The sequence below is a fragment of the Hyla sarda genome, chromosome 9 (assembly GCF_029499605.1).
Source record: "Hyla sarda isolate aHylSar1 chromosome 9, aHylSar1.hap1, whole genome shotgun sequence".
NCBI classification, from domain to species: domain Eukaryota; kingdom Metazoa; phylum Chordata; class Amphibia; order Anura; family Hylidae; genus Hyla; species Hyla sarda.
The window spans coordinates 167,502,941-167,520,993 of NC_079197.1; the positions used below are offsets into that span (position 1 = coordinate 167,502,941).

General features: G+C 44.0%; 1 protein-coding gene across 2 annotated transcripts in view; it reads left to right on the forward strand.

Annotated features, from left to right (window-relative positions):
• Nucleotides 1-18,053, forward strand: part of PRRC2A (proline rich coiled-coil 2A) — an 85,466-nt gene that overhangs the window by 5,976 nt on the left and 61,437 nt on the right. The window contains exon 2 of one of the 2 annotated variants that reach the window (XM_056541040.1): nucleotides 2,200-2,337. The exons of the other annotated variant lie outside the window; for it this stretch is intronic. Within the exon in view, the coding sequence (XP_056397015.1) occupies nucleotides 2,226-2,337 (112 nt within the window). The 5' untranslated portion in view covers nucleotides 2,200-2,225. The remainder of the gene's footprint in view (nucleotides 1-2,199; nucleotides 2,338-18,053) is intronic. 2 annotated transcript variants of the gene reach the window in all.

The following is an 18,053-nucleotide window of genomic DNA, read 5'->3' on the forward strand; positions in this document are numbered from 1 at the left end:
TTATATGAAGGATAGCCTTATGCCTATCTCTATCTTATATGAAGGATAGCCCTATGCCTATCCCTATCTTATATGAAGGATATCCTTATACCTATCCCTATCTTATATGAAGGATAGCCTTATACCTATCCCTATCTTATATGAAGGATAGCCTTATGCTTATCCCTATCTTATATGAAGGATAGTCTTATACCTATCCCTATCTTATATGAAGGATAGCCTTATGCCTATCCCTATCTTATATGAAGGATAGTCTTATCCCTATCTCTATCTTATATGAAGGATAGCCTTATGCCTGTCCCTATCTTATATGAAGGATAGCCTTATGCCTGTCCCTATCTTATATGAAGGATAGCCTTATGCCTGTCCCTATCTTATATGAAGGATAGCCTTATCCCTATCTCTATCTTATATGAAGGATAGCCTTATGTCTGTCCCTATCTTATATGAAGGATAGCCTTATGCCTATACCTATCTTATATGAAGGATAGCCTTATACCTATCCCTATCTTATATGAAGGATAGCCTTATGCTTATCCCTATCTTATATGAAGGATAGTCTTATACCTATCCCCATCTTATATGAAGGATAGCCTTATACCTATCCCTATCTTATATGAAGGATAGCCTTATGCCTGTCCCTATCTTATATGAAGGATAGCCTTATACCTATCTCTATCTTATATGAAGGATAGCCTTATACCTATCCCTATCTTATATGAAGAATAGCCTTATTCCTATCTCTATCTTATATGAAGGATAGCCTTATACCTATCTCTATCTTATATGAAGGATAGCCTTATGTCTGTCCCTATCTTATATGAAGGATAGCCTTATGCCCCCATTTTATAATTACCTGTTCCCTGGGTCCGTGCTACCTCTGGCTCCTGCGACGTCCTGCGCTGCACAGCGCAATGACGAGTGACGTCCTCAACGCTATGTCACCGTCAGTGCACACAGTGACAGCTCAGGACGCCGCCGGTGCCAGAAGTAGCGTGGGCCCCGGGAACAGGTAATTATAAAATTGGGGATGGAGGAGGCAATGGGGCAACGGCGGTGGTTGGACTCAGAAGCGGGCGTGGCGGTCTCTGGCCAGAGGATAGGCCGGGGGGGCGGTGGTTGGACTCAGGAGGATCCCAGGACAGGCAGTGGGAGAGAAGCAGGTAGCTGCGGTGGTTAGTGCTGGGCGGTATACCGGAATGAATCGGATACCGTTTTTTTTCCCTCCCACGGTATGGATTTTTGACCATACCGCTATACCGGTCGGGCCCCTCCCCCACCCTCCGGATGAATTGTAGAGCCCAGCACGGCGCCCTCACTTGTCCCGGTGTGCTTCTCTGGCCCGATTCCGGGAGCGGAATCAGGCCACAGAAGCTAATCCATTTACTGTGTCCCCCCGCTGCGCCTTTCAGCCAGGGTCCCCGCGAGCATGATCAATCCCCACCGCTAGCGGGATCCATGTGCCCACTAGCAGTGTCACAAGAATGCCTCCTGCCATCGCAACAATCACCGCTAGCGGGGTCCCTGTGCCCACTAGCGGTGTCAAATGTGCCCCCCGCGAGCACGATCGCTACCATCACCGCTAGCGGGGTCCCTGTGCCCACTAGCGGTGTCACAAGAATGCTGAGCACGGCTCTGTTCCCCGTCAGCTCTCAGGGTACGGGAACAGATTTAAAAGCCTCGTGCGCGGCTAACGTAGTACTACAGGAGCCTAGCGTTAGCCCTATGCTATTTACTTTTAAATCTGTTCCCGTACCCTGAGAGCTGACGGGGAACAGAGCCGTGCTCAGCATTCTTGTGACACCGCTAGTGGGCACAGGGACCCCGCTAGAGGTGATGGTCGCACTCACGGGGGGCACATTTGACACCGCTAGTGGGCACAAGGACCCCGCTCGCGTGGGGAGGGGGAGGGAGGGATCAGGCAGTAATACCGTGATACCGCGATAAAAATAAATAAAATACTGTGATATTAATTTTAGGCCATACCGCCCATCACTAGTGATGGTCTCTGGCCCTGATAACTTATACCAGAATATCGGTTGTTGGGAGTTGTAGTTTTGCAGCAGCTGGAGGCACCCTGGTTTGGATTAGATTGTCATCCACTGGTTGTAGTGAACCACTGTCTCCATTTTGTGGATATATTGCACCTTGAATACAATAGGTCTTATCCCTTTTTTTTTTTCATTTTTTCATTTTCAGATCGTACTCAATGAGCTTCCCCCGCAATGTCAGAGCGGCCGGGGCAGACTGCAAAAGGGAAGGATGGCAAGAAGTACTCGTCCCTCAACCTGTTTGATACATACAAGGGCAAGTCCTTAGAGGTGCAAAAACCAGCTGGTAAGGGCCAAGTTCAGTCTCCTGTTAGGACTGAGGTTCTGTACTGGTACATTTAGTAGTGTCCTTATACTGAGGGATGTAATGGCTTACAGCTGTGATGTGGTACATGTAGTAGTGTCCTTATACTGAGGGATGTAATGGTTACAGCTGTGATGTGGTACATGTAGTAGTGTCTCTATACTGGGGGATGTAATGGCTTACAGCTGTGATGTGGTACATGTAGTAGTGCCCTTATACTGAGGGATGTAATGGCTTACAGCTGTGATGTGGTACATGTAGTAGTATCCTTATACTGAGGGATGTAATGGTTACAGCTGTGATGTGGTACATGTAGTAGTGTCTCTATACTGAGGGATGTAATGGCTTACAGCTGTGATGTGGTACATGTAGTAGTGCCCTTATACTGAGGGATGTAATGGCTTACAGCTGTGATGTGGTACATGTAGTAGTATCCTTATACTGAGGGATGTAATGGCTTACAGCTGTTATGTGGTACATGTAGTAGTGTCTCTATACTGGGGGATGTAATGGCTTACAGCTGTGATGTGGTACATGTAGTAGTGTCTATACTGGGGGATGTAATGGCTTACAGCTGTGATGTGGTTCATGTAGTAGTGTCCTTATACTGAGGGATGTAATGGCTTACAGCTGTGATGTGGTACATGTAGTAGTGTCCCTATACTGAGGGATGTAATGGCTTACAGCTGTGATATGGTACATGTAGTAGTGTAATTATACTGAGGGATGTAATGGCTTACAGTGATGTGGTACATTTAGTAGTGTCTCTATACTGAGGGATGTAATGGCTTACAGCTGTGATGTGGTACATGTAGTAGTGTCCTTATACTGAGGGATGTAATGGCTTACAGCTGTGATGTGGTACATATGTAGTAGTGTCCTTATACTGAGGGATGTAATGGCTTACAGTGATGTGGTACATGTAGTAGTGTCTCTATACTGAGGGATGTAATGGCTTACAGCTGTGATGTGGTACATGTAGCAGTGTCCTTATACTGAGGGATGTAATGGCTTACAGCTGTGATGTGGTACATGTAGTAGTGTCTCTATACTGGGGGATGTAATGGCTTACATCTGTGATGTGGTACATGTAGCAGTGTCTCTATACTGAGGGATGTAATGGCTTACAGCTGTGATGTGGTACATGTAGCAGTGTCTCTATACTGAGGGATGTAATGGCTTACAGCTGTGATGTGGTACATGTAGTAGTGCCCTTATACTGAGGGATGTAATGGCTTACAGCTGTGATGTGGTACATGTAGTAGTATCCTTATACTGAGGGATGTAATGGCTTACAGCTGTTATGTGGTACATGTAGTAGTGTCTCTATACTGGGGGATGTAATGGCTTACAGCTGTGATGTGGTACATGTAGTAGTGTCTCTATACTGGGGGATGTAATGGCTTACAGCTGTGATGTGGTTCATGTAGTAGTGTCCTTATACTGAGGGATGTAATGGCTTACAGCTGTGATGTGGTACATGTAGTAGTGTCCCTATACTGAGGGATGTAATGGCTTACAGCTGTGATATGGTACATGTAGTAGTGTAATTATACTGAGGGATGTAATGGCTTACAGTGATGTGGTACATTTAGTAGTGTCTCTATACTGAGGGATGTAATGGCTTACAGCTGTGATGTGGTACATGTAGTAGTGTCCTTATACTGAGGGATGTAATGGCTTACAGCTGTGATGTGGTACATATGTAGTAGTGTCCTTATACTGAGGGATGTAATGGCTTACAGTGATGTGGTACATGTAGTAGTGTCTCTATACTGAGGGATGTAATGGCTTACAGCTGTGATGTGGTACATGTAGCAGTGTCCTTATACTGAGGGATGTAATGGCTTACAGCTGTGATGTGGTACATGTAGTAGTGTCTCTATACTGGGGGATGTAATGGCTTACATCTGTGATGTGGTACATGTAGCAGTGTCTCTATACTGAGGGATGTAATGGCTTACAGCTGTGATGTGGTACATGTAGCAGTGTCTCTATACTGAGGGATGTAATGGCTTACAGCTGTGATGTGGTACATGTAGTAGTGTCCTTATACTGAGGGATGTAATGGCTTACAGCTGTGATGTGGTACATGTAGTAGTGTCCTTATACTGAGGGATGTAATGGCTTACAGCTGTGATGTGGTACATGTAGTAGTGTCCCTATACTGAGGGATGTAATGGCTTACAGCTGTGATATGGTACATGTAGTAGTGTAATTATACTGAGGGATGTAATGGCTTACAGTGATGTGGTACATTTAGTAGTGTCTCTATACTGAGGGATGTAATGGCTTACAGCTGTGATGTGGTACATGTAGTAGTGTCCTTATACTGAGGGATGTAATGGCTTACAGCTGTGATGTGGTACATATGTAGTAGTGTCCTTATACTGAGGGATGTAATGGCTTACAGTGATGTGGTACATGTAGTAGTGTCTCTATACTGAGTGATGTAATGGCTAACAGTGATGTGGTACATGTAGTAGTGTCTCTATACTGAGGGATGTAATGGCTTACAGCTGTGATGTGGTACATGTAGCAGTGTCCTTATACTGAGGGATGTAATGGCTTGCAGTGATGTGGTACATGTAGTAGTGTCTCTATACTGGGGGATGTAATGGCTTACATCTGTGATGTGGTACATGTAGCAGTGTCTCTATACTGAGGGATGTAATGGCTTACAGCTGTGATGTGGTACATGTAGTAGTGTCCTTATACTGAGGGATGTAATGGCTTACAGCTGTGATGTGGTACATGTAGTAGTGTCCTTATACTGAGGGATGTAATGGCTTACAGCTGTGATGTGGTACATGTAGTAGTGTCCTTATACTGAGGGATGTAATGGCTTACAGCTGTGATGTGGTACATATGTAGTAGTGTCCTTATACTCAGGGATGTAATGGCTTACAGTGATGTGGTACATGTAGTAGTGTCTCTATACTGAGTGATGTAATGGCTTACAGTGATGTGGTACATGTAGTAGTGTCTCTATACTGAGGGATGTAATGGCTTACAGCTGTGATGTGGTACATGTAGTAGTGTCTCTATACTGAGGGATGTAATGGCTTACAGCTGTGATGTGGTACATGTAGCAGTGTCCTTATACTGAGGGATGTAATGGCTTGCAGTGATGTGGTACATGTAGTAGTGTCTCTATACTGGGGGATGTAATGGCTTACATCTGTGATGTGGTACATGTAGCAGTGTCTCTATACTGAGGGATGTAATGGCTTACAGCTGTGATGTGGTACATGTAGCAGTGTCTCTATACTGAGGGATGTAATGGCTTACAGCTGTGATGTGGTACATGTAGTAGTGTCCTTATACTGAGGGATGTAATGGCTTACAGCTGTGATGTGGTACATGTAGTAGTGTCCTTATACTGAGGGATGTAATGGCTTACAGCTGTGATGTGGTACATGTAGTAGTGTCCCTATACTGAGGGATGTAATGGCTTACAGCTGTGATATGGTACATGTAGTAGTGTAATTATACTGAGGGATGTAATGGCTTACAGTGATGTGGTACATTTAGTAGTGTCTCTATACTGAGGGATGTAATGGCTTACAGCTGTGATGTGGTACATGTAGTAGTGTCCTTATACTGAGGGATGTAATGGCTTACAGCTGTGATGTGGTACATATGTAGTAGTGTCCTTATACTGAGGGATGTAATGGCTTACAGTGATGTGGTACATGTAGTAGTGTCTCTATACTGAGTGATGTAATGGCTAACAGTGATGTGGTACATGTAGTAGTGTCTCTATACTGAGGGATGTAATGGCTTACAGCTGTGATGTGGTACATGTAGCAGTGTCCTTATACTGAGGGATGTAATGGCTTGCAGTGATGTGGTACATGTAGTAGTGTCTCTATACTGGGGGATGTAATGGCTTACATCTGTGATGTGGTACATGTAGCAGTGTCTCTATACTGAGGGATGTAATGGCTTACAGCTGTGATGTGGTACATGTAGTAGTGTCCTTATACTGAGGGATGTAATGGCTTACAGCTGTGATGTGGTACATGTAGTAGTGTCCTTATACTGAGGGATGTAATGGCTTACAGCTGTGATGTGGTACATGTAGTAGTGTCCTTATACTGAGGGATGTAATGGCTTACAGCTGTGATGTGGTACATATGTAGTAGTGTCCTTATACTCAGGGATGTAATGGCTTACAGTGATGTGGTACATGTAGTAGTGTCTCTATACTGAGTGATGTAATGGCTTACAGTGATGTGGTACATGTAGTAGTGTCTCTATACTGAGGGATGTAATGGCTTACAGCTGTGATGTGGTACATGTAGTAGTGTCTCTATACTGAGGGATGTAATGGCTTACAGCTGTGATGTGGTACATGTAGCAGTGTCCTTATACTGAGGGATGTAATGGCTTGCAGTGATGTGGTACATGTAGTAGTGTCTCTATACTGGGGGATGTAATGGCTTACATCTGTGATGTGGTACATGTAGCAGTGTCTCTATACTTAGGGATGTTATGGCTTACAGCTGTGATGTGGTACATGTAGCAGTGTCTCCATACTGAGGGATGTAATGGCTTACAGCTGTGATGTGGTACATGTAGTAGTGTCTCTATACTGAGGGATGTAATGGCTTACAGCTGTGATGTGGTACATGTAGTAGTGTCCTTATACTGAGGGATGTAATGGCTTACAGCTGTGATGTGGTACATGTAGTAGTGTCCTTATACTGAGGGATGTAATGGCTTACAGCTGTGATGTGGTACATGTAGTAGTGTCCTTATACTGAGGGATGTAATGGCTTACAGCTGTGATGTGGTACATGTAGTAGTGTCTCTATACTGGGGGATGTAATGGCTTACAGCTGTGATGTGGTACATGTAGCAGTGTCCCCTATACTGAGGGATGTAATGGCTTACAGCAGTGATGTGGTACATGTAGTAGTGTCTCTATACTGGGGGATGTAATGGCTTACAGCTGTGATGTGGTACATGTAGTAGTGTCTCTATACTGAGGGATGTAATGGCTTACAGCTGTGATGTGGTACATGTAGTAGTGTCCTTATACTGAGGGATGTAATGGCTTACAGCTGTGATGTAGTACATGTAGTAGTGTCTCTATACTGGGGGATGTAATGGCTTACAGCTGTGATGTGGTTCATGTAGTAGTGTCCTTATACTGAGGGATGTAATGGCTTACAGCTGTGATGTGGTACATGTAGTAGTGTCCTTATACTGAGGGATGTAATGGCTTACAGCTGTGATTTGGTACATGTAGCAGTGTCCTTATACTGAGGGATGTAATGGCTTACAGCTGTGATGTGGTACATGTAGTAGTGTCTCTATACTGAGGGATTTAATGGCTTACAGCTGTGATGTGGTACATGTAGTATTGTCTCTATACTGAGGGATGTAATGGCTTACAGCTGTGATGTGGTACATGTAGTAGTGTCTCTATACTGAGGGATGTAATGGCTTACAGCTGTGATGTGGTACATGTAGTAGTGTCTCTATACTGGGGGATGTAATGGCTTACAGCTGTGATGTGGTACATGTAGCAGTGTCCCCTATACTGAGGGATGTAATGGCTTACAGCAGTGATGTGGTACATGTAGTAGTGTCTCTATACTGGGGGATGTAATGGCTTACAGCTGTGATGTGGTACATGTAGTAGTGTCTCTATACTGAGGGATGTAATGGCTTACAGCTGTGATGTGGTACATGTAGTAGTGTCCTTATACTGAGGGATGTAATGGCTTACAGCTGTGATGTGGTACATGTAGTAGTGTCTCTATACTGAGGGATGTAATGGCTTACAGCTGTGATGTGGTACATGTTGTAGTGTCCTTATACTGGGGGATGTAATGGCTTACAGCTGTGATGTGGTACATGTAGTAGTGTCCTTATACTGAGGGATGTAATGGCTTACAGCTGTGATGTGGTACATGTAGTAGTGTCTCTATACTGAGGGATGTAATGGCTTACAGCTGTGATGTGGTGCATGTAGCAGTGTCTCTATACTGAGGGATGTAATGGCTTACAGCTGTGATGTGGTACATGTAGCAGTGTCCTTATACTGAGGGATGTAATGGCTTACAGCTGTGATGTGGTACATGTAGTAGTGTCTCTATACTGGGGGATGTAATGTCTTACAGCTGTGATGTGGTACATGTAGTAGTGTCTCTATACTGAGGGATGTAATGGCTTACAGCTGGGATGTGGTACATGTAGTAGTGTCTCTATACTGAGGGATGTAATGGCTTACAGCTGTGATGTGGTACATGTAGCAGTATCTCTACACTGAGGGAAGTAATGGCTTACAGCTGTGATGTGGTACATGTAGTATTGTCTCTATACTGAGGGATGTAATGGCTTACAGCTGTGATGTGGTACATGTAGTAGTGTCTCTATACTGAGGGATGTAATGGCTTACAGCTGTGATGTGGTATATGTAGTAGTGTCCTTATACTGAGGGATGTAATGGCTTACAGCTGTGATGTGGTACATGTAGTAGTGTCTCTATACTGAGGGATGTAATGGCTTACAGCTGTGATGTGGTACATGTTGTAGTGTCCTTATACTGGGGGATGTAATGGCTTACAGCTGTGATGTGGTACATGTAGTAGTGTCCTTATACTGAGGGATGTAATGGCTTACAGCTGTGATGTGGTACATGTAGTAGTGTCTCTATACTGAGGGATGTAATGGCTTACAGCTGTGATGTGGTACATGTAGCAGTGTCTCTATACTGAGGGATGTAATGGCTTACAGCTGTGATGTGGTACATGTAGCAGTGTCCTTATACTGAGGGATGTAATGGCTTACAGCTGTGATGTGGTACATGTAGTAGTGTCTCTATACTGGGGGATGTAATGTCTTACAGCTGTGATGTGGTACATGTAGTAGTGTCTCTATACTGAGGGATGTAATGGCTTACAGCTGTGATGTGGTACATGTAGTAGTGTCTCTATACTGAGGGATGTAATGGCTTACAGCTGTGATGTGGTACATGTAGTAGTGTCTCTATACTGGGGGATGTAATGGCTTACAGCTGTGATGTGGTACATGTAGCAGTGTCCCCTATACTGAGGGATGTAATGGCTTACAGCAGTGATGTGGTACATGTAGTAGTGTCCTTATACTGAGGGATGTAATGGCTTACAGCTGTGATGTGGTACATGTAGTAGTGTCTCTTTACTGAGGGATGTAATGGCTTACAGCTGTGATGTGGTATATGTAGTAGTGTCCTTATACTGAGGGATGTAATGGCTTACAGCTGTTATGTGGTACATGTAGTAGTGTCTCTATACTGAGGGATGTAATGGCTTACAGCTGTGATGTGGTATATGTAGTAGTGTCCTTATACTGAGGGATGTAATGGCTTACAGCTGTGATGTGGTACATGTAGTAGTGTCTCTATACTGAGGGATGTAATGGCTTACAGCTGTGATGTGGTACATGTTGTAGTGTCCTTATACTGGGGGATGTAATGGCTTACAGCTGTGATGTGGTACATGTAGTAGTGTCCTTATACTGAGGAATGTAATGGCTTACAGCTTTGATGTGGTACATGTAGTAGTGTCCTTATACTGAGGGATGTAATGGCTTACAGCTGTGATGTGGTACATGTAGTAGTGTCTCTATACTGAGGGATGTAATGGCTTACAGCTGTGATGTGGTACATGTAGCAGTGTCTCTATACTGAGGGATGTAATGGCTTACAGCTGTGATGTGGTACATGTAGCAGTGTCCTTATACTGAGGGATGTAATTGCTTACAGCTGTGATGTGGTACATGTAGTAGTGTCTCTATACTGGGGGATGTAATGTCTTACAGCTGTGATGTGGTACATGTAGTAGTGTCTCTATACTGAGGGATGTAATGGCTTACAGCTGTAATGTGGTACATGTAGTAGTGTCTCTATACTGAGGGATGTAATGGCTTACAGCTGTGATGTGGTACATGTAGCAGTATCTCTATACTGAGGGAAGTAATGGCTTACAGCTGTGATGTGGTACATGTAGTAGTGTCTCTATACTGAGGGATGTAATGGCTTACAGCTGTGGTACATGTAGTAGTGTCCTTATACTGGGGGATGTAATGGCTTACAGCTGTGATGTGGTACATGTAGTAGTGTCCTTATACTGAGGGATGTAATGGCTTACAGCTGTGATGTGGTACATGTAGTAGTGTCTCTATACTGAGGGATGTAATGGCTTACAGCTGTGATGTGGTACATGTAGTAGTGTCTCTATACTGAGGGATGTAATGGCTTACAGCTGTGATGTGGTACATGTAGCAGTGTCTCTATACTGAGAGATGTAATGGCTTACAGCTGTGATGTGGTACATGTAGTAGTGTCCTTATACTGAGGGATGTAATGGCTTGCAGCTGTGATGTGGTACATGTAGTAGTGTCTCTATACTGAGGGATGTAATGGCTTACAGCTGTGATGTGGTACATGTAGCAGTGTCCCTATACTGAGGGATGTAATGGCTTACAGCTGTGATGTGGTACATGTAGTAGTGTCCTTATACTGAGGGATGTAATGGCTTACAGCTGTGATGTGGTACATGTAGTAGTGTCCTTATACTGAGGGATGTAATGGCTTACAGCTGTGATGTGGTACATGTAGTAGTGTCCTTATACTGAGGGATGTAATGGCTTACAGCTGTGATGTGGTACATGTAGTAGTGTCTCTATACTGAGGGATGAAATGGCTTACAGCTGTGATGTGGTACATGTAGTAGTGTCCTTATACTGAGGGATGTAATGGCTTACAGCTGTGATGTGGTACATGTAGCAGTGTCTCTATACTGAGGGATGTAATGGCTTACAGCTGTGATGTGGTACATGTAGTAGTGTCTCTATACTGAGGGATGTAATGGCTTACAGCTGTGATGTGGTACATGTAGTAGTGTCCTTATACTGAGGGATGTAATGGCTTACAGCTGTGATGTGGTACATGTAATAGTGTCTCTATACTGAGGGATGTAATGGTTACAGCTTTGATGTGGTACATGTAGTAGTGTCCTTATACTGAGGGATGTAATGGCTTACAGCTGTGATGTGGTACATGTAGTAGTGTCCTTATACTGAGGGATGTAATGGCTTACAGCTGTGATGTGGTACATGTAGTAGTGTCCTTATACTGAGGGATGTAATGGCTTACAGCTGTGATGTGGTACATGTAGTAGTGTCTCTATACTGAGGGATGAAATGGCTTACAGCTGTGATGTGGTACATGTAGTAGTGTCCTTATACTGAGGGATGTAATGGCTTACAGCTGTGATGTGGTACATGTAGCAGTGTCTCTATACTGAGGGATGTAATGGCTTACAGCTGTGATGTGGTACATGTAGTAGTGTCTCTATACTGAGGGATGTAATGGCTTACAGCTGTGATGTGGTACATGTAGTAGTGTCCTTATACTGAGGGATGTAATGGCTTACAGCTGTGATGTGGTACATGTAATAGTGTCTCTATACTGAGGGATGTAATGGTTACAGCTTTGATGTGGTACATGTAGCAGTGTCTCTATACTGAGGGATGTAATGGCTTACAGCTGTGATGTGGTACATGTAGTAGTGTCTCTATACTGAGGGATGTAATGGCTTACAGCTGTGATGTGGTACATGTAGCAGTATCTCTATACTGAGGGATGTAATGGCTTACAGCTGTGATGTGGTACATGTAGCAGTGTCTCTATACTGAGGGATGTAATGGCTTACAGTGATGTGGTACATGTAGTAGTGTCTCTATACTGAGAGATGTAATGGCTTACAGCTGTGATGTGGTACATGTAGTAGTGTCTCTATACTGAGGGATGTAATGGCTTACAGCTGTGATGAGGTACATGTAGTAGTGTCCTTATACTGAGGGATGTAATGGCTTACAGCTGTGATGTGGTACATGTAGTAGTGTCTCTATACTGAGGGATGTAATGGCTTACAGCTGTGATGTGGTACATGTAGCAGTGTCTCTATACTGAGGGATGTAATGGCTTACAGTGATGTGGTACATGTAGTAGTGTCTCTATACTGAGAGATGTAATGGCTTACAGCTGTGATGTGGTACATGTAGTAGTGTCCTTATAATGAGGGATGTAATGGCTTACAGTGGTGTGGTACATGTAGTAGTGTCTCTATACTGAGGGATGTAATGGCTTACAGCTGTGATGTGGTACATGTAGTAGTGTCCTTATACTGAGGGATGTAATGGCTTACATTGATGTGGTACATGTAGTATTGTCTCTATACTGAGGGATGTAATGGCTTACAGCTGTGATGTGGTACATGTAGTAGTGTCCTTATACTGAGGGATGTAATGGCTTACAGTGATGTGGTACATGTAGTAGTGTCTCTATACTGAGGGATGTAATGGCTTACAGCTGTGATGTCGTACATGTAGCAGTGTCTCTATACTGAGGGATGTAATGGCTTACAGCTGTGATGTGGTACATGTAGCAGTGTCTCTATACTGGGGGATGTAATGGCTTACAGCTGTGATGTGGTACATGTAGCAGTGTCTCTATACTGAGGGATGTAATGGCTTACAGCTGTGATGTGATACATGTAGCAGTGTCTATACTGAGGGATGTAATGGCTTACAGCTGTGATGTGGTACATGTAGCAGTGTCTCTATACTGAGGGATGTAATGGCTTACAGCTGGGATATGGTACATTTAGCAGTGTCTCTATACTGAGGGATGTAATGGCTTACAGCTGTGATGTGGTACATGTAGTAGTGTCTCTATACTGAGGGATGTAATGGCTTACAGCTGTGATGTGGTACATGTAGTAGTGTCTCTATAGTGAGGGATGTAATGGCTTACAGTTATGTGGTACATGTAGTGGTGTCTCTATACTGAGGGATGTAATGGCTTACAGCTGTGATGTGGTACATGTAGTAGTGTCTCTATACTGAGGATGTAATGGCTTACAGCTGTGATGTGATACATGTAGCAGTGTCTATACTGAGGGATGTAATGGCTTACAGCTGTGATGTGATACATGTAGCAGTGTCTATACTGAGGGATGTAATGGCTTACAGCTGTGATGTGATACATGTAGCAGTGTCTATACTGAGGGATGTAATGGCTTACAGCTGTGATGTGGTACATGTAGCAGTGTCTCTATACTGAGGGATGTAATGGCTTACAGCTGTGATGTGGTACATGTAGTAGTGTCTCTATACTGAGGGATGTAATGGCTTACAGCTGTGATATGGTACATGTAGCAGTGTCTCTATACTGAGGGATGTAATGGCTTACAGCTGTGATGTGGTACATGTAGTAGTGTCTCTATACTGGGTGATGTAGTGGCTTACAGTGATGTGGTACATGTAGTAGTGTCTCTATACTGAGGGATGTAATGGCTTACAGCTGTGATATGGTACATGTAGCTGTGTCTCTATACTGAGGGATGTAATGGCTTACAGCTGTGATATGGTACATGTAGCAGTGTCTCTATACTGAGGGATGTAATGGCTTACAGCTGTGATGTGGTACATGTAGTAGTGTCTCTATACTGAGGGATGTAATGGCTTACAGCTGTGATGTGGTACATGTAGTAGTGTCTCTATAGTGAGGGATGTAATGGCTTACAGCTGTGATGTGGTACATGTAGTAGTGTCCTTATACTGAGGGATGTAATGGCTTACAGTGATGTGGTACATGTAGTAGTGTCTCTATACTGAGGGATGTAATGTCTTACAGCTGTGATGTGGTACATGTAGTAGTGTCCTTATACTGAGGGATGTAATGGCTTACAGCTGTGATGTGGTACATGTAGTAGTGTCTCTATACTGAGGGATGTAATGGCTTACAGCTGTGATGTGGTACATGTAGTAGTGTCCTTATACTGAGGGATGTAATGGCTTACAGTGATGTGGTACATGTAGTAGTGTCTCTATACTGAGGGATGTAATGGCTTACAGCTGTGATGTGGTACATGTAGTAGTGTCCTTATACTGAGGGATGTAATGGCTTACAGTGATGTGGTACATGTAGTAGTGTCTCTATACTGAGGGATGTAATGTCTTACAGCTGTGATGTGGTACATGTAGTAGTGTCCTTATACTGAGGGATGTAATGGCTTACAGCTGTGATGTGGTACATGTAGTAGTGTCCTTATACTGAGGGATGTAATGGCTTACAGCTGTGATGTGGTACATGTAGTAGTGTCCTTATACTGAGGGATGTAATGGCTTACAGCTGTGATGTGGTACATGTAGTTGTGTCTCTATACTAGGGATGTAAGAAAAAATCGATACTTGCGATAATCGCGATTTTTTTCATTTGCCGATACTGAATCGATTCAAAAAATTCTTGAATCGATTCAAAAAATTCTTGAATCGATTCTTTTAGGGATGTGGAATTTTTATCTCCTGACGCCCGGAACAGCATGTCCTGGGCATCAGGAGATAAAAGTTCCACTTTTGTGGAGCCGGACAGGCCGGATCTGACACGGCGCCGCTCTGGGTGTATGTAGCGGGCTCCGACTCGTGCCCACTTCGTACTATGCGACCCCCGGCTTATTTTAGTAGCCGGGGGCCGCCGCTAATAGCCAGCATGCGGCGATCGCCGCGGCTGGCTATTAAAGGAGTACTCCGGTGCACACTTTTCTCATGTTATCCCGTCCGGGCTGCAAAATAAAAGAAAACGCACTTTCTCTTACCTGCCAACGAGCCCCCGGAGCTCCGGTACAGGTGTTCGCTCCCCGTGCTGTATTCTTCTTACTTCCTGTTAGCCCGGCACATCACATGGAGCTTCAGCCTAACAGGAAGTAAGAAGAATGCAGCCCGGGGACCGAACACCTGTACCGGAGCTCCGCGGGCTCGTTGGCAGGTAAGATAAAGTGCGTTTTCTTTTATTTTGCAGCCCGGACGGGATAACATGAGAAAAGTGTGCACCGGAGTACTAGATCGCCGCTGTCAAAGCTGACAGCGGCGTCTATTGGGATCTATGAATGCTCCCAGGTGGGCGATATATCGCGATGTATCGTCACCTAGACGGTATCGCGATATATCGCGATATATCGAATCGCCACACTGGTATCGCGATTCGAATCGAATCGCCAAATTCTTGGCGATTCACACCCCTACTCTATACTGAGGGATGTAATGGCTTACAGTGATGTGGTACATGTAGTAGTGTCTCTATACTGAGGGATGTAATGGCTTACAGCTGTGATGTGGTACATGTAGTAGTGTCTCTATACTGAGGGATGTATTGGCTTACAGCTGTGATGTGGTACATGTAGTAGTGTCCTTATACTGGGGGATGTAATGGCTTACAGCTGTGATGTGGTACATGTAGTAGTGTCCTTATACTGAGGGATGTAATGGCTTACAGCTGTGTTGTGGTACATGTAGTAGTGTCCTTATACTGAGGGATGTAATGGTTACAGCTGTGATGTGGTACATGTTATAGTGTCCTTATACTGGGGGATGTAATGGCTTACAGCTGTGATGTGGTACATGTAGTAGTGTCTCTATACTGAGGGATGTAATGGCTTACAGCTGTGATGTGGTACATGTAGTAGTGTCTCTATACTGAGGGATGTAATGGCTTACAGCTGTGATGTGGTACATGTAGTGGTGTCTATACTGAGGGATGTAATGGCTTACAGCTGTGATGTGGTACATGTAGTAGTGTCTCTATATTGAGGGATGGAATGGCTTACAGCTGTGATGTGGTACATGTAGCAGTGTCTCTATACTGAGGGATGTAATGGCTTACAGCTGTGATGTGGTACATGTAGTAGTGTCTCTATACTGAGGGATGTAATGGCTTACAGTTATGTGGTACATGTAGTGGTGTCTCTATACTGAGGGATGTAATGGCTTACAGCTGTGATGTGGTACATGTAGTAGTGTCTCTATACTGAGGGATGTAATGGCTTACAGCTGTGATGTGATACATGTAGCAGTGTCTATACTGAGGGATGTAATGGCTTACAGCTGTGATGTGGTACATGTAGTAGTGTCTCTATACTGAGGGATGTAATGGCTTACAGCTGTGATGTGGTACATGTAGTAGTGTCCTTATACTGAGGGATGTAATGGCTTACAGCTGTGATGTGGTACATGTAGTAGTGTCTCTATACTGAGGGATGTAATGGCTTACAGCTGTGATGTGGTACATGTAGTAGTGTCTCTATACTGAGGGATGTAATGGCTTACAGTGATGTGGTACATGTAGTAGTGTCTCTATATTGAGGGATGGAATGGCTTACAGCTGTGATGTGGTACATGTAGCAGTGTCTCTATACTGAGGGATGTAATGGCTTACAGCTGTGATGTGGTACATGTAGTAGTGTCTCTATACTGAGGGATGTAATGGCTTACAACTGTGATGTGGTACATGTAGTAGTGTCTCTATACTGAGGGATGTAATGGCTTACAGTTATGTGGTACATGTAGTGGTGTCTCTATACTGAGGGATGTAATGGCTTACAGCTGTGATGTGGTACATGTAGTAGTGTCTCTATACTGAGGGATGTAATGGCTTACAGCTGTGATGTGGTACATGTAGTAGTGTCCTTATACTGAGGGATGTAATGGCTTACAGCTGTGATGTGGTACATGTAGTAGTGTCTCTATACTGGGGGATGTAGTGGCTTACAGTGATGTGGTACATGTAGTAGTGTCTCTATACTGAGGGATGTAATGGCTTACAGCTGTGATGTGGTACATGTAGTAGTGTCCCTATACTGAGGGATGTAATGGCTTACAGCTGTGATATGGTACATGTAGCAGTGTCTCTATACTGAGGGATGTAATGGCTTACAGCTGTGATATGGTACATGTAGCAGTGTCTCTATACTGAGGGATGTAATGGCTTACAGCTGTGATGTGGTACATGTAGTAGTGTCTCTATACTGGGGGATGTAGTGGCTTACAGTGATGTGGTACATGTAGCAGTGTCTCTATACTGAGGGATGTAATGGCTTACAGCTGTGATGTGGTACATGTAGTAGTGTCTCTATACTGAGGGATGTAATGGCTTACAGCTGTGATGTGGTACATGTAGTAGTGTCTCTATAGTGAGGGATGTAATGGCTTACAGCTGTGATGTGGTACATGTAGTAGTGTCCTTATACTGAGGGATGTAATGGCTTACAGTGATGTGGTACATGTAGTAGTGTCTCTATACTGAGGGATGTAATGGCTTACAGCTGTGATGTGGTACATGTAGTAGTGTCTCTATACTGAGGGATGTAATGGCTTACAGCTGTGATGTGGTACATGTAGTAGTGTCTCTATAGTGAGGGATGTAATGGCTTACAGCTGTGATGTGGTACATGTAGTAGTGTCCTTATACTGAGGGATGTAATGGCTTACAGTGATGTGGTACATGTAGTAGTGTCTCTATACTGAGGGATGTAATGGCTTACAGCTGTGATGTGGTACATGTAGTAGTGTCTCTATACTGAGGGATGTAATGGCTTACAGCTGTGATGTGGTACATGTAGTAGTCTCTCTATACTGAGGGATGTATTGGCTTACAGCTGTGATGTGGTACATGTAGTAGTGTCTCTATACTGAGGGATGTAATGGCTTACAGCTGTGATGTGGTACATGTAGCAGTGTTGCTATACTGAGGGATGTAATGTCTTACAGCTGTGATGTGGTACATGTAGCAGTGTCGCTATACTGAGGGATGTAATGTCTTACAGCTGTGATGTGGTACATGTAGTAGTGTCTCTATACTAGGG